Source organism: Diabrotica virgifera, chromosome 3, assembly GCF_917563875.1.
Source record: "Diabrotica virgifera virgifera chromosome 3, PGI_DIABVI_V3a".
NCBI lineage: Eukaryota > Metazoa > Arthropoda > Insecta > Coleoptera > Chrysomelidae > Diabrotica > Diabrotica virgifera.
Window position 1 is genome coordinate 245,119,301 of NC_065445.1, and position 26,490 is coordinate 245,145,790.

Consider the following 26,490-nt stretch of genomic DNA (forward strand, 5'->3'; position numbering starts at 1 on the left):
GATCAACGGGAAAGTACTGCAGCAATTGACATGCAAAGGTCTGAAAATGATAACGCAAGTATTTAATGCAATATTTAGGGTAGGTTACTACCCAGAACAATGGAAAGTTGCTCAAATTATTCTCATACCCAAGCCAGCGAAAAATAAAACTCAGGTGACTTCATACAGACCAATAAGCCTGCTACCTGTTCTATCAAAAATCTTGGAAAAACTTCTCCTTAAACAATTATCCCCAGTTATAGAAGAAAGGAAACTAATTCCCCAACACCAATTTGGGTTCAGAACACAACACGGAACGATAGAACAGGTACATAGACTGGTAAAACACATCAGCAGTGATCTAGAAAATAAAAGGTATTGTTCTGCTGCATTCCTGGACATTGGTCAGGCCTTCGACAAGGTATGGCATGCTGGTATGCTCTTTAAACTAAAGAAAAACTTTCCCCATCCTTTTTATCAAATCCTAAAAAGCTATATTTCCAACCGACATTTCCTAGTCAAGCAGGATAATGAATACACAAGCCTAAGACCAATAAAAGCCGGAGTACCACAAGGAAGTGTCTTGGGACCGATATTGTACTTGCTCTACACTGCTGACCTACCCACAAGTAACAGAACAACGTGTGCAACTTTTGCTGATGGCACTGCTGTACTAGCCTCTCACCATGATCCAAATACAGCATCCAGAATCCTTCAGAAAGACCTTAATAATATACAAAGATGGCTTAAAAAATGGAAGATAAAGGCGAATGAGAGTAAACCCATCCATGTAACCTTCACCATGAAAAGACAAACATGTCCATCTGTAACACTAAATGAAACGCAACTCCCACAAACCGATACTGTCAAGTACCTAGGAATCCATCTTGATAGGAGATTAACTTGGCAAAAGCACATTTTTACAAAAAGAAAACAACTAGGAATAAAATTCCGAGAAATGTACTGGATCATCCGTCGTAAATCTATCTCTTGAAAACAAACTGCTGATATATAAATCTATATTAAAACCAGTGTGGACCTATGGTATCCAACTTTGGGGGACAGCCAGTCAAACTAACCTAGAAATACTGCAGAGATTCCAGAAGAAAGTCCTTAGAACAATGCTCAATGCCCCTTGGTACGTGCCAAACTATGTGATAGAGCAAGACCTCAATGTGCCATCCATAAAAACAGTAATAACAGAATATTACAAAAAATATTCCAAGAGACTAGAATCTCATCCAAACGAGTTAGCCAGCAACCTCACTGATGACCACAATGATGTACGACGCCTGAAGAGATTCAAAGTAGTGGACCTAGCAAGAAGATTCGAATAATCTGTGATAACTAAACTTTTTAACTTGTTTTAATTTAATTTATGTAAAGAGGGTGATCACTGGATCTCCCTCTACAGGTCAAATTTTCAATTTTTGTCAAAGAATTTACCTATTGTTCTTAGTTAAGGACAGATTGTAAATATTACATTAAAAAAAATAAAAAAAAAATACCCTGACACAACTAAAATTTTACAAGAACAAGAACGAATAAGTCCGATTTATGTTAGAACGAGGACGTGGACGACACGACTGTCTTACAGGGCACGTTGAAGAATCGTCAGATATGAAAAGCATTGACTAGTTTATCATACAACGGAACGTGGCGACACCGGGAAGTGCCGGGGATGTGCGCTTTCTATTGTTCTACGACACATATCGTGCACGCTCCTTCCTAACATAGACTAGTAAGGATCTGCGAAAAAACGTCTATTTTTGGATGTAAGAGGTGGCATTCGGATTTTTGCAGATAAAGTTAGGTGACACCTTCGTCCTTCAGTAATAATAATTGACTTATGCTCCTTCTCAAATATGCCCGGAAGCATATTTACAGATGCTTGCGTGTGTAGACACCAGGGTGTTGAAATCAGTTAGGGTTTGGAGAAACGGTACATTTACAGATGCTAGCGCGTGATGACACCACGGTGTTGAAACCAGTTAGGGTTTGGAAAAACAGTACGTTTACAGACGCTAGCGTGTGTTGACACTAGGGTGTTGAAATCAGTTAGGGTCTGTAAAAACAGTACATTTACAAATACTAACAGATTTGGACACCAGAGTGTTGAAACCAGCTAGCTTTTTTAGTGGTTATACATGCATAGATGCTAACGGCTATTGACTTTGATTTTATATACCTACTGTTGTGGAAAAATATTTAAGTGATTTAGGTATTAATAAATAATTAAACGTTGTTCTGATATAAACAATAATATATTAACACAAAAAACAACATAAAAAATAATGTTGTTCTGAAGCTATGTGCTTGTGGGATTTTTATAATTAACTATTTAGATGGGAAATAAGCCACAATTAAATAAATAAAAAAAAAAATTATTAACGGTTCGACGCCCAAATCGGGTGTCGTTGTCAAAATACAAAATACGTACTACTAAATTAAACAAAAATGTTGTTGTTTAGTAAAAAATACTTTAAAATGTATAATATATGTATGAATTGCCAATATAAATGAGTCAGATTAAAAAAATTATTAGTAGAATTTTTTACTAAGCAACAACATTTTTGTTTAATATACAGGGTGTTTGGTAAAGAATGGGCCATAGCTTAACCTCAGGTTCCCGAGGTTAAAATAGGCCGATTTAAGCTAACTTACCTTAGTACAAAGTTTATAATAACCGAGATACAGGGTGTCAAAGTTAAACTTTTTTTTATTTATTATTGAATATTTCCTGACAGATATGAGATAACAACATGAAATTTGGTATGTGGGGTTTTTTTGGGTCGATAAAACTAAATTTCCTACCAAAAATTATATATTGCCCAGAGGGCGCCACATACGCCTATCAGAACTAATTTATTACGTTAAATTTTTTTTATCCCTCTGTATAATTTTGACATTAAAATTTTTATTCTCCTATTAGTTTTACTTAAAAAAGCTATACTTCTTTCATCTCTCTAAACTCAACGGTTTTCGAGATAAACGCATTTAAAATCTGCGATACACCATCATTTTTAGCATAATATCATTGTAGTTACACCCGAAAAATAACTTAAAACCATAATAATTGTGCCAGTTCTCAAATTTATGGCATTGCATCGCAAATTTCATTTGAAGAAATTTGCGATACATTTTTGGGTAATTTTATGGTTTTAAGTTATTTTTCTGATGTAATTACAATGATATTATGCTAATAATTATGCCATGCCACATTGTTTGATTTGCTTGTCTAGATAATTGCTAAGAAGAAATGCGTTCAATGTGCTTCCCCGTTTAGGATTTTGTCCTCTTCAGGGTTTGAAGTGAATGTATTGTGTGGCAGTAATAGCAAACAGTCCGAAAACCGCACTGGGGCAAGTGTCGTGTCCTGGTGTTTTTCCTTGGTTATGCCGGACGGTGGTGTCCAGAAGGCTAAAAGTCAACAGAGAAGAAAGTTTTGATGGATTGTTGTTGGTTCCATAGACATTTACGTGTACTGTCCGTGCTTTGCTCTCGACCAGTCTCCCTAGAAACCATTTTACAACGACAGGCGAACCTGCGCCCCTCGTGGGCGGTCAGGAGATGGCTTTTGAGCGCAGCGTGGACAGTGAGCGTTCGAGTGGAATTATGTTGCACCGCAGATTTAAAATGCGTTTATCTCGTAAACGGTTGAGTTTAGGGAGATGAAAGAGGTATACCTTTTTTAAGTAAAACTAATAGGGGAATACAAATTTTAATGTCAAAATTATACGGAGTGACGGATAAAAAACATTGAACGTATTAAATGAGTGCTGAAAGGCGCATGTGGCGCCCTCTGGGAAACACATAACTTTTGGTAGGTAATTTAGTTTTCTCGTCCCGAAAAACCCCCACATACCAAATTTCGTGTTGATGTCTCATGCCTGTCAAGAAATATTCAATAATAAATAAAAAAAAAGTTTAACTTTGACACCCTGTATCTCGGTTATTATAAACTTTGTACTAAGGTAAGTTAGCTTAAATCGGCCTATTTTAACCTCAGGAACCTGAGGTTAACCTATGGCCCATTCTTTACCAAACACCCTGTAGTAGTATTTTTTATTTTGACAACGACACCTGATTTGGGCATCGAAACGTTAATAAAATTATTTTTTTCAATTTAATTGTGGCTTATTTCCCATCTAAATAGTTAATTATACAAATTCCACAAGCAAATAGCTTCAGAGCAACATTATTTTTTATGTTGTTCTTTTGTGTTAATATATTATTGTGTATATCCCAACAACGTTTAATTATTTACTAATACCTAAATCACTTAAATATTTTTCCACAGCAGTAGGTATATAAAATCAAAGTCAATAGCCAAATGGTGTCCAAATCTGCTAGTATTTGTAACTGTACTGTTTTTCCAAACCCTAACTGATTTCAACACCCTAGTGTCAACACACGCTAGCGTCTGTAAACGTACTGTTTTTCCAAACCCTAACTGGTTTTAACACCGTGGTGTCATCACGCGCTAGCATCTGTAAATGTACCGTTTCTCCAAACCCTAACTGATTTCAACACCCTGGTGTCTACACACGCAAGCATCTGTAAATATGCTGCCCGGAACATTAATAAAAAAATTTAAATATTTTAAAATTTCGAAAAACATCGATTTTTTTCTGCTTTCTTTGCTTATAACTTTAAAACGATTCGTTTTGGAACAAAGTCGTAGAGAAATAAAATAAAGATAATTGAATTTTGTATGTTATACGGCTGGTAAAAAATGTCTTAAGGTATTACCTTTTCTGCAATATAGCAATAAATACAAAATAAGGGGGCAAAATAAGTCTGTTGTTATTCAATATTTTTAACCACTTTGGTGGCACTTAGAACCTTAGTAATTCGCTTAGGAAATTCTTTGTAACATACATACTTAAATCGTGTACCAAATTTCATTAAAATCGACCTAATAAATTTTGCGTAATAAATTTGCAATCTAAATGTTTTTAAAAAAGTTCAAATTTTTTAAAATCTTTCTGAACAAAAAGTAGACCATTTAGAAGTTGGCTAATTTTTTTACATATAAAGAGGTGCTCTACCTATCTAATACACTTTACAGAATTAAAATCGGATTATTTAAGGGGCTCCAGCAATGTTTAATAATAAAAAATTAATTTTTAGCAATGCAAATAATTAAAACCGGTATAATTTGACTTAAACTTTCAAATGCTGTCAGCAGAATTGCTATTTTATTTTTTAATCAAACGTTATTCGCGTTCAAAAATTGCAATTTCTCGATTTTTTGAAAGTTCCACCGCGTTTATCTCGAAAACTATGCATCCTACGAAAAAACTTGTAAGAACATTTTTTGCTTAGAATTACCCAAGAAATACAAAAAAAATGTTTTATTTTGCGAAAAATCGATTTTATGTAATTCCTCAAGTTCTTTTGTTTATAACAATCTTATCGACATCCGGATCAACTGTTACCCAAAAAATTCGTGTTCTACGGGTCAAAATACATAAAAAAACTTGGGTAAGTCCATCTAAATAAAGGAACCCGTAGCACCCCCTCCTGGCCACAGCACTAATTTGTTTATAAGCCAAAAAATTGTTTATAACTTTAAAACATTGCTGAGGCTGCTTAAATAATCCGATTTCAATTCTGTAAAGTGCATTCGATAGGTGGAGTACTTCTTTATATGTAAAAAAATTGACAAATCTTTGTATGTTCTAGTTTTTGTTGTGCAAGATTTTAAAAAATTTTAATTTTTTAAAAAAAGTTTAGATTGCAAAATTATTATGCAAAATCTAGTAAGTCAATTTTAATGAAATTTGGTGTACGGTTTTAGCACATTACAAAAATTTTCTAAGCGAATTCGGAAGGTTCCAAGTCTAAGTGATGGAAAATCATTGAATAAGGACAGGCTTGTTTTGCCCCCTTATTTTATATTTATTGCTATTTTAAAGCAAGGGTGATAAATTAAGACATTTTTAACCAATCGCATCTGATAGAAAATTTAATTAACTTTGTTTTATTCCTATAGGACTTTGTTCTAAAATGAATAGTTTTTAGGTTATAAGCAAAAAAAGTAGAAAAAAAAAACGAAATTTTTTGAAATTTTTAAATATTTTATTTTTTTTATTAATGTTCCGGGCATATTTGAGAAGGAGCATAAATCAATTATTATTAACGAAGTTATCACCTAACTTTATCCGCAAAAATCTGAATGCCACCTCTCACATCCACCTAAAAACAGATCCTTACTGGTCTAGTAGGAAAAGTTTGTGTACAGATGCAACATTTGTCATAAAATATATTACACAAAAAGCATTAGAGTGCAATAGACTAGACACTCATTTCTTTGTTTGATCTACTTGAACGAATTTGGCAGAGACTTACGGCTGTAATTCATCTCTTCTATTAATAAAGATAGCCCGCTGGATATTATAAAAACAATTATTAAAAACGTCTATCAAAGCAATAACAGCCCGTTCCCACTTAAGACCAGGGCAATAAGCTAGAAATAGACCATGTTCGGGACACTCAAAGATCCAGGTAGCTGACTACTTTTTTAGTTATTATAGACCTATAGGAAGAAAACCTACCTGTTTGCTGCTTAGAGTTTGCGTCCGTTTTTTAATTATTAACAATTTAGTGCAAAAATCGCGATTTTTTCTATTTTTTGCACCCCATTCAAAAGCTAAATAGTTGACATAAAATTACAAAATTTAATTTTTTAGAACATTAAAAAACCTTCAAAATGCCGATTTTTGAAAGTTAAAAAGTTAATTTGTTGCTACGCAAACTGCAAAATAAGTGAAAATCGTTATTTGTTAATAACTTTTACAAAAACTACCTTAGAACTTTAGTGTTTCACCCAAAGTTGGGTATTGGGGTACTTAACAAACCCTCAAAATTTGAGACCGATTCATTAATTAGTTTAAGAGTTATTCTAATTGTTTATCCCAGAGACCTTTATTTTGCATTAACATAAAACAGAAAATAATGAAGATAGAGCAATTCTGAGTATGCCAAATGAAAGTAGAAAACTGATACTATCAAAATGTACTAAAAAACTAAAAAACGATAAAAAGATTATCTAATATAGTCAAAAATCCTAATGCCAAATTTGTGAAATTTTGTAGTTTACAAACATTTAAAATAACTTTAAAAAATATTGTCTGTAGAAAAAGTCATTTTACATATTAGAAAAGCTGGTATTTTACACAAATTTTTAAAAATGTAGATTAATTGGTGACTAGTCGTGGTAAGTGAAGGGGGAGCTGGGAGCCGACAAATGCACGAGTTCAAAAACTATAAAAAGCAACTTAAAACTACTATCATTTTCTATATCTCGGGATCTACTGAATATATTTTGATCGTTATTTTTTTAATTTGCACGTAATTTTTCTGTACATTACAAATATGCAATTTGTCTAGACATTTATTAATTAATAAACAGTCTAATTTGTTTAAACAATTTTTGAAAAAATAATTTTTTCCCAAAAATCCATGATTTTAATCATACTATCCCTATTAATCATAGAAAAAGTTAAGGTATACTTTAATAAATAATGATCTGAAAAAAAAAATAGATTTTTGTAAAGAAAATATTTTTTTCAAGAATTGTTTAAACAAATTAGACTGTTTATTAATTAATAAATTTATAAACAAATTACATATTTGTAATGTACGTAAAAATTACATACCAATTAAAAAAAGAAAGATCAAAATCCATTGAGTTGATATGGAGATACAGCAAATTATATTCGTTTGAAATTGCTTTTTCGGTATTTTAACTCGCTGGATTTGTAGATTCCCCCTAGTAATCGTTTGCACTACATTTTTGAAAAATCGTAGAGGGTGCTGTGAAGGTATATTGTTTGTGCAAATTTAAAAAAAAAATACAAATCCCATTCTTTAAAACGGCATTAATGAGATTTCTTAATTACTATAAACAAATTAGCTGTGAATTAAAAAAAAACATATGGCTGACTTTGTACCAAATGAGCCCAGGCTAATTTTTTTTATTTGAAAATTCGTGTTAAAATACTATCTTTTCGAATATATAAAAATATTGTTTCTACAGACAACATTTTTAAAGTTATTCTAAATGTTTTTAAACTACAACATTTTAAAAATTTGGCATTAGGATTTTTGACTATGTTAATTATTTTTTTATCTTTTTTTAATACAGTTTGATACTATCACTCTTCTACTTTCATTTGGCATACTCAGAATTGCACTATCTTCATTATTTTCTGTCTTATCTTATTGCAAAATAAAGGTATCTGGGATAAACAAATAGAATAACTCTCAAACTAATTAATGGATCAGTCTCAAATTTTGAGGGTTTGTTAAGTACCGCAATGTCCAACGTTGGGTGAAACACTAAAGTTCTACGGTAGTTTTAGTAAAAGTTATTAACAAATAACGATTTTCACTTATTTTGCAATTTGCATAGCAACAAATTAACTTTTAAACTTTCAAAAATCGGCATTTAGAAGGGTTTTCAATGTTCTAAAAAAACTGAATTTCGATTTTTCTAATAATCGTTAATCGGTTGTCGCCGAGGTCGAAGCTGATGCAACACTCTACACTCTACGCCAGGGAACTGTGGTAATAAAAGAAAAATGTGTAAGAAAATCAGCATTTTTTTTAAGTGCCGGTGTTTACCTATTATTTTTTATGGTTCTCAGAGATGGTACTTAATACCATAATATTTAATATTTATGTCTTCGAACGGATGTTGATAACTTTAGTAAATGGATATTAGACAAAAAAATTTTAACCTAAATAAAACTGAAGAATTTACTTCTAAACTGAAGTTTGAACGTTGGGGAAATTGATTTGAAAGATAATTAGGACTTGTTTTTCATATTATGAAACATACAACATACTGTTACAAACAAAGTACTCATTTTTTCTTAAAAACAATATTACCGCTGCAAGACAAACACATGAAATTTTTCACAGTGTGAGCAACACAAAGTTTTTACATACAATACAGTTATGCCGGGACTTCCGGTCTTTTTCTCTGACATAAATAACACCGACATTGTCCCATAGCTCTGTTAGTTCCAGGTGGAACAGCAGAAACGTCTAATTCAGGATGAAATTTTCATCATTAGCAGCTTAGTCTTTTTTCCAAAAAAAAAAACACGTAAACACAAAGAGTTTTAAATGCTGTAATGGGTGGAATGCGTTTAAAATTGAATTTAATGCGAATAAAAAAAATGGACAAAAATAAAAAAAAAAATTATTAAAAAAGATGGGTGAGAAGAACGAGATCTGGGGTGCAGCTTCACCCCGCACCGCCTTACGAGGGTTAAGTGAAATGACGAGCAGTTTTTTGTAATGGTTCTGAACAATAATTATCTTTGCAGGTTGCCCAACAGGTAAAATTTTATATTAGGCTCTTAAAATAAAAAGCCATTTCTATATTCACCAATTTGCATGATGCATGGTATTTCAGTATTAAAGCTACAAAGTAAAAATTATGTAATTTTTTTGTAAAATAATATAATTGCGTAGAAATTCTAATCTGCTGTAGAAATAAACCTGCTCCATACTAGAAACTTTCTTGGCTTCTTAAACATTTCGAGGTATATGTGGGATATTGTTGAAGTAGAATTTGAATAAAATATTTTTATAAAAAATCCATTATTTATATTTTATTAAACACTTTCCTTTAGTTCAATCGTTTGGGTCAAATCTTTAGACGTTAATTCGACTGCCTTTTCTTCAATGCAAATGAATGAAAATTTGCAGACATATGCATTCGCGGGAACAATACACGAATAGTCAATAAATTTTTTTTTATGTTTATTAATAATTGTTTAAATAAAAAAAACAATTTTAATGGAAAATGCTTAAATTCCCTGCGGTGGTAGCGCCTATTTTGAACACAAATTTGATGCGCCGGGTTCACCAGACCCGATATATAAATATATATATATATATATTTGTATATTTTTAAATATTTTCTTTGCCTTTATTAATTAACTATCTTCTTATAAATACGCTTGTGTGAAAATGATATTAAATAGTATATTATTTCAATATTTTTTGACATTTCCTTACAACCCTACATTTTTATACAAAAAACATTTAATTATAAAAAAATTATTTAGGTACCCCCTAATAATAAAACATGACATATTTATTTTAAAGAAACATAAAAAGTAATACTGAAACAAACTAAAAATCATAAAATAATAATCGATTCAGTTGAACCACAGTAATAGACTAAAGAGCCGCTATAGGTGAAAATTCTTAATCATTTTAGGCACGACCGGACCCTATAACTTAAATAGTAGAACCTAAAAGAAAACGTTTGAGCACTGTGCCGTCACTTTTCAGTGGCACATGCGTCTACAGTGGCGCATCAAACTTTCCACTTATGAACGGGATACATAAATTAAAAAATACCCTCCCTCATTACCAGAATTTAATTTTTTTCATTTTTTAAGTTTTATGTGATTAAGACATAAGATTCATCGTAATTTTAACCCACCACCCCCTTCTCCCTGCCCCCACCATCAAAAACTTTATTTTTCGATGTTATTTTTTTTTGGTGGGATGCAATCAATTTTAAAATTTCAAAAAATTTACGCGCATAGTTAAGGCTTTTATAAAACACTTCTATTTTTTATAGACGTGTAGGTTGAATGTACATAACCCCAAAAAAATTTTAAAATTTTTTTTTTGAAAAAAAGTATATAACTTTTTTTTTGGGATAGCTGCAGATCTAATTTTTTCTTAGTCTTGTGTATTTTATCAAACACTATATTTCTAATTTTTTTCAGATTTTTCTGTAACGTTAGTCACCTTCAAAAATCCAAATAACTGTTTTTTAAGGGGGTTTTAGGGGGTTTGAACGTGTTTTTCTGATTTTTAAATATTCTAAAGAACTCAGTTACTTCAAGTTACATATAACCTATAAAAACAAAATTGACTTGATATATTATGAAGTCTATAAAATAGGGAAAATACCCCAAAACCCCCCAAAAAACAGTTTTTCGGATTTTTGAAGGTGGGGAGACTTACGGAAAAATGTGAAAAAATTAAAAATATAGTGTTTGATAAACACACAAGATTAAGAAAAAATTAGACCTGCAGCTATTCCTCAAAAAAAGTTATACGCTTTTTTGAAAAAAAAATTTCTTTTAATTTTTTGAGGTTATGTACACTCTACCTATGGGTCTATAAAAAATAGGCATGTTTTATAAAAGCCTCAACTATGCGTGTGAATTTTTTGAAATTTTAAAATTTATTGCATCCCACCAAAAAAAATAAAAACGAAAAATGAAGTTTTTGATGGTGGGGGAAGGGGGTGGTGAGTTAAAATCACGATGAATCCTATGTGTTAATCACATAGAACTTAAAAAAATAAAAAAATTTAATTCTGTTAGTAAGTTCTGTTACCTAACTTTTAATTTATTTATCCCGTCCATAAGTGGAAAGTTTGATGCGCCACTGTCGACGCATGTGCCACTGAAAAGTGACGGCACAGTGTTCAAACGTTTTCTTTTAGGTTCTACTATTTAAGTTATAGGGTCCCATCGTGCCTAAAATGATTAAGAAATTTCACCTATAGCGGCTCTTAGTCTATAAATATTGACATATATTATTTGAGGCATAAAATGCATGGCAATTTTGCAATAGTATTTTGACTTATTGTTATTTTTACATCCTCTTCGGTATTCGATGACTCATATTGGACTTCGCAATTATTGAAGTTGTTGGTCTCAGAACAATCATCTTCTGAATCAATCTCTATTTCACTGCCAGGTGATACCTACTTCTTCCTGTCGACGAAGAAGTCTGTCTTGCTGGGTGTCGTAATCTATTGTCCGCAAATAATTATTGTTATAAGTTATAAAATACAATATAAAGAAATTGCATCTGTATATGACCTTCAAGTACAGACCTTGTTGCTCATCTGATAAGTTTATAAGTAGATTTATTCGTTATTGTAAAATTTTAGTTATACAGGGTGTTTGGTAAAGAATGGGCCATAGCTTAACCTCAGGTCCCTGAGGTTAAAATAGGCCGATTTAAGCTAACTTACTTTAGTACAAAGTTTATAATACCCGAGATACAGGGTGCCAAAATTAAACTTTTTTTTTATTTATTATTGAATATTTCCTGACAGGTATGAGATAACAACATGAAATTTGGTATGTGGGGGTTTTTTGGGTCGAGAAAACTAAATTCCCTACCAAAAATTATGTATTGCCAGAGGGCGCCACATACGCCTTTCAGCACTCATTTATTACGTTCAATTTTTTTATCCCTCACTCTGTATAATTTTGACATTAAAATTTGTATTCTCCTATTAGTTTTACTTAAAAAAGGTATACTTCTTTCATCTCCCTAAACTCAACCGTTTTCGAGATAAACGCATTTTAAATCTGCGATACACCATCATTTTTAGCATAATATCATTGTAGTTACACCCGAAAAATAACTTAAAACCATAATAATTGTGCCAATTCTCAAATTTATGTCATTGCATCGCAAATTCCATTTGAAGAAATTTGCGATACATTTTTGGATAATTTTATGGTTTTAAGTTGTTATTTTTCTGGTGTAACTACAATGATATTATGCTAAAAATTATGTTGCATCGCAGATTTAAAATGCGTTTATCTCGAAAACGGTTGAGTTTAGGGAGGTGAAAGAGGTATACCTTTTTTAAGTAACACTAATAGGGGAATAAAAATTTTAATGTCAAAATTATACGGAGTGACGTATAAAAATAATTAAACATATTAAATGAGTGCTGAAAGGCTTATGTGGCGCCCTCTGGGCAACACATAATTTTTGGTAGGGAATTTAGTTTTCTCGTCCCAAAAAATCCCCACATACCAAATTTCGTGTTGATATCTCATGTCTGTCAGGAAATATTCAATAATAAATAAAAAAAAAAGTTTATCTTTGACACCCTGTATCTCGGTTAATATAAACTTTGTACTAAGGTAAGTTAGCTTAAATCGGCCTATTTTAACCTCAGGAACCTGGGGTTAAGCTATGGCCCATTCTTTACCAAACACCCGGTATGTGTTGTAAGGGTTGTACTTAGTAGTAAATTGTTACCTCTATAGTTTTCAGTTGTTTTTTATCGTACTTTTTGAATTATAAGATTAGCTCGCTTGTCCTCCATTCTTCTGGTATTTTATTGTGACCTTTAATCTTGTTAAGAGCTTGTCTATATGTGGGCGGTTTGCAAACGTCGACTGCGCGGTTTACCTGTTTTACTTGATCTCACCCTAATGCCGCCTTTGAAGTTTCACAGGTAAACCGCGACGTCAACGTTGGCAAACCGCCTGCATATGGACAAGCCCTAATTGATGTTGTCCGTTGATCCGTCCACCATAGTTTAACAATTCATTTGGTATTCCACCTTCACCATTTTTTTGTTCTTTAGTTTTTCAAGTGTTGTTTGTATGTACTTCATGCTTGCTTTTGTGAACGTGAACTTCTTCGTTTATCATGATTTCTGATGTTTTTGGTTCCAACGTCATTTGTTGTTCCTTTAGGCAGCTAATCCATGCACCTTTTCGATTATTTAGTTTCGGTTCTATTAACGAAGACATAGGCCTGGGTCCCGCTCACCAAAAAAAAGTTTTGTTAATAGCTTAACGGTGTCTAGTCGGACAAACTTTGATGTGCGGGAACACTGAAACAGGGAAAGTTTTAATTGTGGAACAGGTTAAAGGTTTCGAACGTTAGACTACGAAAACGTCCCATGTATTTTGTCGGACAGAACTTTCAATTGATTTGTTACCCTTTCATTAAACTCTCATGCAAAAATCAGACTGCTTTTTACCACCAATAAAATCCCTGTTATTTGACATGTTCTACGTGTTGACATTTTTTCATATACAGGGTGTCCCGAAAAGAATGGTCATAAATTATACCACACATTCTGGGGTCAAAAATAGTTCGATTGAACCTAATTTACCTTAGTACAAATGTGCTCATAAAAAAAGTTACAGCCCTTTTAAGTTACAAAATGAAAATCGATTTTTTTCAATATATCGAAAACTATTAGAGAGTTTTTATTGAAAATGGACATATGCCATTCTTATCACAGGAACATCTAAAAACAAAATTATAGCGTGATTATTTGTCCACCCCATAAAAATTTTATGGGGGTTTTGTTCCCTTAAACCCCCCCAAACTTTTGTGTAAGTTCCCCCATAAGAATGCCACATGTCCATTTTCAATAAAAAATCTCTAAGAGTTTTCGATATATGAAAAAAAATCGATTTTCATTTTGTAACTTCAAAGGGCTGTAACATTTTTCGTGTGCAATATTGTATATAGGTAAGTGAGGTTCAATCAATCTATTTTTGACCCTAGAATCTGTGGTATAATTAATGACTAATCTTTTCGGGACACCCTGTATTATATACAGTGATGAAAGCGCTAATCGTCAAAATAACGCAAAAGATGGAAAACATAATAAGTTGTGAAATGAAACGAGATTAAACTAGTAGAGGTGAGAACTTTAGCGATAGATACCTATAAATTGTCATTATATTGATAGTTTCCCACCTTTAGACGTATAGGAGGAGTATGTCAACTAAAACTGTCACTGTCACAGTGGTAGTTGCCATACTTGTCCGATACGTCTAAAGGTGGGAAACCATCAATATAATATAAATTTGTAGGTTTCTATTGCTAAATTTTCCACCTTGACTAGTATATCATCTCGTTCTATTTCAGAACATATGGTTCTTTTCATGAGCATTTTTCAGTGCGTCACAGTTTTTCGATTTCTCTCTAACGCATTAAATTGTATGTGACAAAAAAACGCACGTCGCTGATTACATTTCGTCGGTGACATTAATAACATTTAATCTAGTTGTCAATAGATGGCGCTAATAATATAATATTAAATAATATATTATTCTATATAAAAAAATTTAATCTGTACAATTTATAAGACTATACAAATCAAAGAAAACACCATTTTATAAATGCAATAAACAAAATTGATTTGTTTTTATACCAAATTGCAAATAAAATGTGACAACTGTCAGATTTAACTAAAATGTCATAAATGTGTATTTATCAGGGACTAACCTTTTTTTATATCATTTGTGACGCACTGAAAAATGCTCATGAAAAGAACCATATTATGTTTTCCATCTTTTGCGTTATTTTGCCTGTTATACATACTCCTATCCAACATTGGATACATGCTTGAAATAGCAATCATAAATAGCTATTTCAAGGTTGGAAACCTCTTAAAAAATTATTTCCTTGAACACTTATTTTCTCTGCTCTTTCTTTACCTGCTCCTCTCTTGACTATCTACCAAACCGTGACCCTGACACGTGTGGGCTGTGGGATTAACTTAGCTAGGCGGGAAGGAACTCAATTGTTTTGTTGACGGCACGGGAGGGAATACGAGTACACTGACTGAGTAGAGTACTGAGTAAGCATACAGACACAGTGTTGCCCGTTGCCCGAGTACTTAACATACGACAGCGGCTTGATACTAGGTATTTAACGAGATGGAAAACTGGCTGAAAAGCGGTTCTTGTGTTAGAAAACCGAAATCTACTGGAGAAGGTGAGTTTAATCGTCCATCTACTATAGGGTGACCAAACTTCCCGTAAAAACGGGATTGTCGTTTTTTAACGATTTGTCCCGGGGTCCCGAAAAAGTCTCTCGGGACGCCCAAATGTCCCGTATTTACGTTGGGTTGATTTTATGTATCTGACTATATTTGCTCTCTTTAATTCTTCTTCAATTTCAGCATTTGTTTTCATTCATATTTCTCCCTCTCTTGTTACATTGTGGCCCAGTATTGTTCTTATTATTTTTCTTTCAAATTTCAGAAGGCTATCTTCCTCTTTCTTGTTAATCGTCGTTGTTTCCATCCCATATGTAACAACAGGTGTTAATAGGTTCATATTATACTTAGAGTCTTAATTCTCAGCAGATTTTTATTCATTCCATATGTTTTTCTGCCTTTTAGAATTCTTTCCTGTGTTCTCTCTTTTCCGGTTTTCCCTATTGTTACTCCTAAGTAGCTAAAGGTGGACACAGTGTCAAATTTATGGTTCTGTGTTCTCAGATATTTTTTCTGAGTTGTTGTTATCCTTCCCTATCGTCATATATTTTGTTTTGTGCTGGTTTATATTCAGTCCTATTCTTTTCACTTCATTATCTAATTTTCCAACTGCTTTTATAAGTGTCATCTTCGCTATGATGACTAGATCATCTGCTTTGCCACTAGCCACTAGTTGAAGTAAGTAGATCTGCATCATTGATCATGTTTCATGTTTTATTTGCAAAGTTTGTCCTCCTTATGATTACTTTCAATATCAGATTAAATAATCTCAAGGAGATAGTCATCTTATTTCACGCCTTTATTTACATTAATCTTAGAAGTTGTTCCGTTGAAACTGATGCTTGTTCTGGTAATCTATAGGCTCACTGTTGGCATTTATGTCTTAATTTTTCTGGGATTCCAACATTCTCTAGTTTCTCCATAATTTTCGTTTGATTGATTGTATCAAAAGCTCTTTTGAAATCTATGATTAGGTGCATTTCTCTGTTGTATTCTCCCGATTTAAGGTGGTATTTAATAAACTTCCTCTCGATCTTCTTTTTTATATATAAGTGCTATAATACTTGTGTTCCAATCGTCAGGTATAGTCGGTTCGCTAAACTCAGACACAACCGGCTAGTGATTTTAATAACTAATTTTGCAAAGGACATCGCACACATCTTATGGAAAATATAATGTCACTCAAATTCAATAAAATTTATACGAATAGATTCGTTTTAAATTAACTCTCAATTCTTATCATTGCGCCAACTCTTAATTATGATTAATTACGGCGCAAATTGCAATTAAAGTTTATCGAAATCACATTTTTGGAGTCTATAAACATGTCAGTTATAATCACTATTGTTCTGGGTGCTATTCAAAACAGCTTAAACCCCGCTGGGCCTAAGCGGATTAGTGAAACTATTATAATAAGATGCTTAAGAGCTCGAGAAGATTTATGAACTAACTATAATTTGGGTATTTTAAAATATTTTTTCTCTCTCTAACTTATGTACCTACCCATTTGATTTCAGATTGATTTATATCAATTTCTGCTCTTATTATTGAAAATTAAGATTTAGCGCAATGATAAGAATTGATCGTTAAATTGAAACGGATATATTCATATAAATTTTATTGAATTTGAGTGACATTATATTTTCCATAAGATGTGTGCGATGTCCTTTGCTAAAATTGCAAAAAAAATTATTACTAAATACTTAAACATTACTAAATAGTTAGTAATTTTGGCCAAATTGGCAAAAAACAAAAAAATTGCCTACTAAAATCACTGGCCAGTTGTGTTTGAGTTTAGCGAACCGACTATAGTCTATTTTATCCATATTTGTTGTATTAGCTCCTTTATTTATTTATGTAATTCTCTTCCTCCGTATTTTATTAATTCCACTGCTATTTCATCTTCTTCTGCTGCTTTTTCGTTTCCTAGGTTTTTAATATATATGTTTCTGTACTTTTTCTTCTGTGAAAATTTGTACTTCTTCATCGTAATGTGTTTCCTTCATAGTGGATAGCATTTTTTCGTAATGTTCTTCCCATATTCTGCTAATCTGTTCGTCTTCAACTTCAAATATGGTTCCTCCTTTTTGGTTTTTTAGTCCTCTTGTTTTAATGCTGGGCGTATTTTTTGTTGCTCTGATCTTTTATGGTTTTCTGTCTTTTTCAATACCCTCTCTCCGAAACCAGTCATTTTTCTTCTTTTTATTTGTTGAGTTGGCTTTGTTTCTCGCTATTTTGTATTCTTCCCTGTTTTGTTCTGACGGGTTGTTGATCCATGTCATTCTCGCGGAGGTTTTTAGTGTTCTGTCTGTTTCGCAGTCTTTTGATCGTACATAAATGACATATTCAAAGGTAAATTGAAAAGGATTTAAAGGTCCCAAATTAGCTAAAAGACCATATTTCAATCGCCCCTACCGTTTGGGTATCGTCCCAATCTCCCACCTCCCCTGCTCCTTGGATGTGTCCCGTTTTTTTCATTTTGTTTTATGATTTGGTCACCCTAATCTACTAGCAATAACGCTAAAGCCTCTTAAGTATTTTCAAATGTTAAGAAAGGGTAGAAAATGTTACGAAAATATTGTCCTGAATGCTTTTAATACGGATTCACGTTCATAGGTAAGAAAGAAGAACCTATACCCTAAAGCCTAAAGTATACCTTTTGTTTCGAAACCTTGGCCAACGAAAGCATGAATGAAGTCTTTAAAACCTAATTTCAACCACATTTCAACTAAACATCCAGAAACTTTAAATAAACTTTTGATGTTTTTCCAAAAATATTACATACTTCGACTCAGTCGAATATGGAGAATGTGTCGTTGGGACAAGGTAATAAATAAAATTGCCATAGCCTCTTACCAGCTGTCTTTGCTAATAGCAACAAATAGAGCTCCGCACACATCAGACGAGAACCTTATTTTGCCCGGGGCAGAAATAATTTCTTCTGTTTGACGAAAAAGCAGGTCAACAGATTGTAAAATACTCCTATCCTATCCAACACCACAGTCAAACGTAGAATCGAGAAAATGTCTGTTATAATAATATTATAACGTTATATTATAACGTAAAGTTTAATATCTGCTATGAAAGAAACTGACTTATTCTTTACAATTAGACGAAATTACAGATATTGCTGACAAAGTTAATTTGTTATGCTTGGTAAGGTTTAATGTCAATGGATCAGTTGAAGAAGAAATGTTATTTTGCCACACACTAAATGGTCTAAGAGACCATAAGATTGACGTTGACGTAATTATTATCAAAACAAACAGACCAGTGGAAGAAGGTTGGCTGTGTTTATATTAATACAAAAATATTCGTTGCTCAGCGTCTTAACACTTCTCAATAAACTAACGGTTTTACATACAGCGTTTTTGAGAAAGTATTTTAAGACAGCTGATTCTTTAATATATTGTTCCCTATGCTTCCTTGAACACCGTACCGGCCATCTGGCTGCTGATACAGGTTGCGTTCATTACTCCGCGGCACACCTGTGCAGGTAAATACAAAATCAGGGTGATTGATTAGTGTGATTGATAAAGCTTAGTAGATCCGCTATAGTAGTAGATAGCAATAAAAGTTAATAACAAAAATTGTAGCCAACTTTGAGCTTCACATTACAAATTTAGTTAGAATGTTACAGGATGTTTGATAACATAGTGGCAGACCAAACTTTTGTTTTTTTAATGGAACACCCTATATTTTATTTTATATTCGAAATATTCGTAACTTCCCCATCACAAAAATATAAAGGTTTGTTATGTAGGTAGGGTATTTACAAAGTCTTAACCAATGTTCTATAAAAATCGTAATAAATGCAGCTCCCTGTATAAATAAAAATAAGCACAACAGCAATGGTTTATTGGTGCCATATTTTTTGTTGATTGACAAAATTTATAAAAGTGGTCTATATTGCTAATTTTCTTTATATGGAAAACACCCTAATTAATAACTTTCTCTGAAAAATGAAAATATCTCGAAAACTAACAAATTTAGACATAGGGAATATTATAGAAAAATTAAAGTACGGTAATGGTACTTTTCGGTAGTGATATAAAATACAGGGTGTTCCATTCAAAATTTCTGAGAAAAGAATGTACGTGCGTTTTGACTCATCATGTATTCGTTAAAAAGAAAATTGACAATACATATCAACAATTCCTAAAAATTTTTACAATTAACAAAAAATATGGCACCAATAAACCATTGCTGTTGTACTTATTTTTATTTATACAGGGAGCTGAACTTGTTACGATTTTCATAGAAAATATAACTTTGTAAAAGCCCTATAGAATATAACAAACCTTTATATTTTTGTGATGGGAAGTTAAGAGGATTTCGAATATAAAATAAAATATAGGGTGTTCCATTAAAAAAAAACATAAGTTTGGTCTGCCACTATGTTATCGAACACCCTGTAACATTCTAACTAATTTTGTAATGTGAAGCTCAAAGTTGGCTACAATTTTTGTTATTAACTTTTATTGCTATCTACATATTACTATAGCGGATCTACTGAGCTTTATCACACTAATCAATCACCCTGTATATTGAATTTAAAATTATTTTAAGACGAAAAAATTTTTTTTCATTACTTTTTAAACCACAGAAATGTCTGGCAATTATAAATAATATTTGTAATAATGTTTAAAAAGTAATGACAAACATTTTTTCGTCTTGAAATAATTTTAAATTCGATATATTTACCTGTACAGGTGTGCTGCGCAGTAATGAACGCAACCTGTATCAGTAGCCAGATGGCCGGTACGATGTTCGAGGAAGCATAGGGAATAATATATTAAAGAACCAACCATTTTTGTCTTAAAATACTTTTTTTTCTGACGTTGACTCTTGGTCCAAAACACCACTCACTATAACTAGCCAAGACATTTTGGATTCCTTGGATAGTTTTATTCGCAAAAATGGAACTACATAATTGGTTCAAATGTGTCGGGCTTACAACCTATGTAGGTGAGGGATGGGTCGCGAATATGAAAAAACATCAGAAGGTGGGTCACCAGACATAAAAGGTTGGGAGCCACTGTTTTATAGGATGTATTTCAAAGTTCTTTGCTTGTACCTAGTACTGCTCTTAAAACTTAACAAATTTTCACCAATAGAAGATTATAAGATGGGATCATTTTTATGGCTTTGCCATCATTTTAAAGAGGCAGTCAGGATAATGAAGGCACTATATTATAACTAGTTCGGTCCCACTTAGTCGATATTTTTTTTGTGTTTGAATAATTCGTAGAAAAAGAATAAATAGAACAATACTATACAGTACAGTAGTTAGTAATATACTATTAGATGACTCTTTATAAATAATGGATTTTTTATTCTTTCGTTTATCATGAGATGTATTTCATTGCCTGTCAATATATTTAACATAAAATTCCTTTTAGTGGAGATGCTTAATCCCTACTTTAACCCCGGATATTTCTCGATGTTCTACCCTGGCGGAAACATGGCTCCGTGGGGCGGACCTCTTAGCAATAAAGCTGTCCAGTCCATGTGGATGAACCAGATGGATAACAAACCCATGCCTCATCAAGAAGAGGAGGAAGTAAGTTACCAAGTTATTATATTGCTCTATTCTGTTCATTGTATATTATCTAACCGTTATGAGTACTAAAAAGGTAACAAATGGCGCAGTCATTCATATAGTATTGTGCAAAAAGTCGTGTTGTATCTTCCTCAAATTACCGTGAATTTGTATCACACAATCACTGTGTGTTATTAATGCAAAGTATTTAATTAAACATCCTTTATAAAAGGTATAACTCGGTCTATATAGACATTTGAAATAGGAGAGCTAGGGTATACAATAACAAATAAAGTTTTAAATGTCCCCATCGATCCCATGTGTGCAACAAAAATTTTAGGATAATTTAAGGAAACAATACCGGTCAAGTTCTAGATATTACCTTATTATTGATATTCATTATTGATATTCCTATTGATTATTAGGTTATCTATTGTTTTGATTTCTTTAGATATTTTAATCAGATTCATATTCTTGAAAGTCTACTTCAACAATCAAGTCTTCTTCGATTTCATCTTCTTCCTCTTCCTCTTGCTGGATGTTCAAAAATTGTTCAAATGTGACTGAGTCATTGGTCTCTTCATTAAAATCACAGGAGTCTTCCTCTGTTGTACTAAACTGGACATTTGAGCAAGACTGTCCTTGGCAGTTGGTACACGCTAGAGAACACAGCAACCCGACTTGTTTACATCCACATTTGGCACTACAACCTTTTTTGCAATTGCAAAAAATAGTGTTAGGGAGTTTTTCTGGAGCAGGTGGGAGTAAGGTTTTAATCGGTTCCAGAGTATTATCTATTAATTTCCAACCCCAGTCTTCTGGATTCAGTTCATTGCCTAGCCATGTTTGAACTTGATAATATACTTGCTGATGTTGGAGGAAGACATCATAGTTGTACTTGTTTCTTGTTTCGCGTATTTTTTACAAAAGTTAAGTATCGGTATTTATCAAGACAACTAATTTTTTTTGAGCTCCATAAACCGCAAGAAGAAAGCAAATTCTTTCCGTAATTATTGTTTGCGGTGTGGAATCAAGTTCTGTAAAAACTTTACAGCAGTCAGTCAAATCTTTTTTTTTTCGAAAAATTTAAGTACTGACGTTTTGCCCCTTCTGTACATTGCTGACGTAGTGTCGCAGCCGGTTATCGCATGCAAAAATAAAATGTACTTTTGGCATTTGGGATAAGTCGATAGACTTTTCGAAGAATATATCTGTTCGCTATTGAGCCCTTCCAGGTTTCAGAAAATAAATAAACTTTATTTACTGGAGTCTTTGCAGTAAGCAGTACATACTAACAAATCAACATCTTCACCAACTACAATTGTTGTGTTTGTTGCCTTAAATTTTTCAATTGCAGTCTCAATTATAAGGACATCTGCGTCATTTTTAGCTTATTTCACTTTAATATTCGCAGCTGTTAATTTGTCAGTTAACATGGAAATGAACGAGATTTATTATTAATGTTAGCGAAAAATTGTTGTTGATTCGCTGGAACTGTTATATTTTCATCAAAGATAATCTCGGAACCCGATGATGTTTTTGTAGTTAACCCCTTCGTACCGGACCGTCATTCGGCAAGTCAGCTCCTATATACGGATTTGAGCGCTTAGCGAGCGACTTCGCGCGGTCGGTTAAAATACAGTATCACACTACAACTAATTAAAGTTAATGTAACAATAACACTAATTTTAGAAATAAAACTATTTTTATTAAATTTATTATTCTACATAGTATGTGAGTTAAATTAAATTTTAACCATAAAATACCATTTTAAACAAAAATTATTAAAAAAGATAAACAAGATAATTCAGATGGAATTTCCCAGATTATTTTGTGCTTGATATCGTCCCAGTCTCCTGTTCTGGGAAATTCCATCCAAATTATCTTGCAAGGGATAGTAACCTCCCCCTCCTAACAAACCACCTCCCACACAATCCCATCAGTCAAACATCCAAACAACCTTATCACCAATCAAATTAACTAAATTTAAGCTCCTTCTGGACATCACCCACTTTTGGGCGTGGTTTCTCCACTTTTAGATTTGAATAAGGTGATTCGGACGGAACAAAAATACCTGAAATAGGTTATGATGCAGATGGTGGCGGTATAGATGGTGGTATATGACGAACGAAAACTCATGATGCACCCGTGTGCATCACCGCACTGAGCGGACAGTCGAGCATGATGCACACAGGTGCATCACCGTACCGAAGGGGTTAAAAACTGTTGTTAAGACCTACAACTTTGGTTTGATGTTTTTTTTTTTATAAAACTTACCGTTTTCGAGAAAAATCCAAAAAATCTCAAATTTTGACCTTTGACCCCGAATAACTTTTGTTGCACACATGGGATCGATGGGGACTTTTAAAACTTTATTTGTTATGGTAAACTCTAGCTCTCCACCAAAATTTATCTCTCCGGCAATTTTTGTTATTTGCCAACTATTTTGATGTCTATGTTGACCGGATTAGTATATTTATATTAAAAAAGACCCTTTCGGGCTACATCACAGAACGTTTTCAGAATAACAATTCCATCATCAGTGCTGTTTGCAGGTATACATGCTTTTAGCTACCAAAAATATCTGGGTCAAAACCCTTTAAATGGTATAAAGTTACATTTTTGTATAAAATATTAGGTGATGTTTGAACTTTTTCTTGATTTTGCATCACTTCAACATAGAACCCCCACAATGTCGGTTGCTGGTTCTTAGTGTGAAACCTTAATATTTAGACCATACTCTAACAGAGTAAAAGTTTACCCAAAGTCTACCACGGAACCTGCCTATTTATAACTATTAATTAACAAATAAAAAAACTTCTTTTTATTTGCAAACACTTATTTTTTTTTTTTTTTTTGTTTAAACAGGTTCTCATGGTAAACTTTATTTAGCTAATATTGTAGCATCATATTCTTTCGATTAAGACCATCTTGTGGGTAAGAAATAAACAATGTGTTTCGAACGTTAAAGTTCATAAGTTTGTCTTCTGAAACGCAAAGGTATATAAATTTGTTTATGGATAGTTTAAACTGACTTCTGCAAAATAAAATCAAAATAAAATAATTGTGAAACTTGACTTATGCTTTCATCTCATATGTTTTGTGATCAATATGCTCAATATGAATTCAACTCATTGAAAAATGTCTCAAAAACGCTTAAATTGGCTTTTTTCGGCATTTTTAATCATTTGTTTGCATTTTACAAAAATTACAAGTATAATTGTGTCACCGGTGTTTTATTCTCTTAGTAAATCACATGAATATTAGATCTCTAATCCCGAATTCTTAAATACGGAACCTGAGAATAGAGTAGCAAATATTTTAATTTAAAATACCGAAAATAACACTATTGTTGAACATTCCAGTATTTTCAATTAATTTTTTTTAGTTTGTGAATGTCAATCTTTGAAAATAATTGAATCATTACAAATATTCGTTGTAATTGAAAATTTCATTATCACGAAAAGAATGTGTTATGGCATAATGGAATAGTTATGTGGAATTCCCATTTTTTTCCTTTGTTTAAATAGCAATTAACATTTTTTATCCTTAATATTGGGTAATTGAGTCAATAGATAATTCATGCAATTTATTATATAAACAAAATGTATAAATGATTCACCACCATTGTTTAAGCGGCACGATATTATGTTTTTCATCTGATCGATTTTTTGTTGTTGATCATTAAAAGATTTTATTATTATTTACTTTATATGATATAGTCCACGACATGATATATAGTAACGACACCACAATAGAAGCGGTTAATGATTATAATATATATTTGGGACAGATGATTAAAATAAATAAGGAAAACCAAACAGCGGAGGTAAAAAGAAGGGTCAGATTAGCCTGGGCAGGATTTGGGAAATTAAAATGGGCCCTAAAGAATAAAAAAATGCAACAGTACTTAAAAACAAGAGTGTTTGACCCAGTGCATACTCCCAATTCTCACATACGCATGCCAAACATGGACCTTGACCAATGCAAACGTGGATAAAATAATGAAGACACAAAGAGCCAGTTAGGAGTAAAATTGACAGACAAAAAGCAAAACAACTGGGTAAGAAATAAAACAAAAGTCAAAGACGCAGGACAACATATAACCAGGCTAAAATGGAGCTTCGCAGGTCATAACGCTAAACAAACGGACAATAGGTGGAATACCACGATACAACAATGGAGACCATGGACAGGAAAGAGACAAGAGGACGACCCCAGATGAGATGGGGAGACGACATTAAAAAGATAGGAGGAACGCACTGGAAACAGAAGCGAATGGAGGAAACTGGGGGAAGCCTATGTTCAAAATTGGACGAATTAAAGGGCAAAAGAAGAAGAAAAAAGATGATATAGTCCAGGTTGTGAGGCCGCTTCCATATGAAAAATGTTTCTCTGATTCAGTTTCTTGGCGGATTCCTGTTCAAAAATGTTCCCTTTAAACAAATCCGAGTGCCGGGTAAAATTTTTGGCAGAAATTGTTTAAACAATTTTTTTAAAACAAATTACAACAATTACCTTTTTCGCTCCGGTATACTTTTTTAGGTTTTTTTGCCAAGAGACATTTACTGTAAATGTATCTTGTCATTTTTCTCCAAAGTCGATAGTTTTCCAGTTATAAGTGATTTAAAATCTGAAAAATGCGAAAGTACGCATTTTCGAGGCTTGATGCAGTCGAGGCAAGTTTTAACATTTAATTTCAAGATTCTAAAGAGTAATCAGAGCTTATTTCAATTTAGACTGTTGTCTTTTAATTGTTAATTATGCGCGTCTACTCGATTTTTAAGCCGCCGCATTATATGGTGCTCTCTGCCGCACTTACTCATATTATACGTACTTACGCCAAATATTTAATTCCTAGCAACTACTTGGTTATAATAAAATTTGATTTTTTGAAAATTTTGAAAGTGAAAGTCCCCTTAAACAATGTTTATATTTTACACTGAATTGCACATTTTACATCGGCTTTAATGTAATCCACAACCTACTTAATTACGAGTGTTTATATTCTCATATTGACCAAAAAAGTGGCTAATTTACATCTTTACCTTCAGTAGTAACTAACTGGCATTTCTAATATAATTTTATTTGTCCAAATAGGTAGACGACGAAGAACTGGGGGTTGCTGAAACCTACGCCGACTATATGCCATCGAAACTGAAGCTGGGCAGAAAACATCCTGACCCCGTTGTCGAAACAGCTTCGTTATCTAGTGTAGCTCCAGCCGACGTTTGGTACGAACTGTCGATACCGGACGAGACTATAAACAAAGGACATTTGTCTGCTTTGCAGTTGGAGAGTATTACTTATGCTTCACAAGCACACTCACACATATTACCAAATAAGTCAAGGGCTGGATTCTTGATAGGTACGTTTACTTAAAACTAGATGTTTTTGCCTAAACTCGCTTTTGTCATTGTAA

The 26,490-nt window shown here is 32.7% G+C and overlaps 1 protein-coding gene across 7 annotated transcripts in view; it reads left to right on the top strand.

Moving 5' to 3' along the window:
• Positions 1-26,490, top strand: part of LOC114328685 (protein strawberry notch) — a 140,708-nt gene that overhangs the window by 45,642 nt on the left and 68,576 nt on the right. For all 7 annotated transcript variants that reach the window (XR_007697319.1, XM_028277608.2, XM_028277609.2 and 4 more), the window contains 2 exons: positions 20,929-21,089; positions 26,169-26,436. Coding sequence is in view for 6 of the 7 variants with exons in the window: in XM_028277608.2 (XP_028133409.2) it covers positions 20,929-21,089; positions 26,169-26,436 (429 nt within the window). In the remaining variant the exon portion in view is untranslated. The remainder of the gene's footprint in view (positions 1-20,928; positions 21,090-26,168; positions 26,437-26,490) is intronic.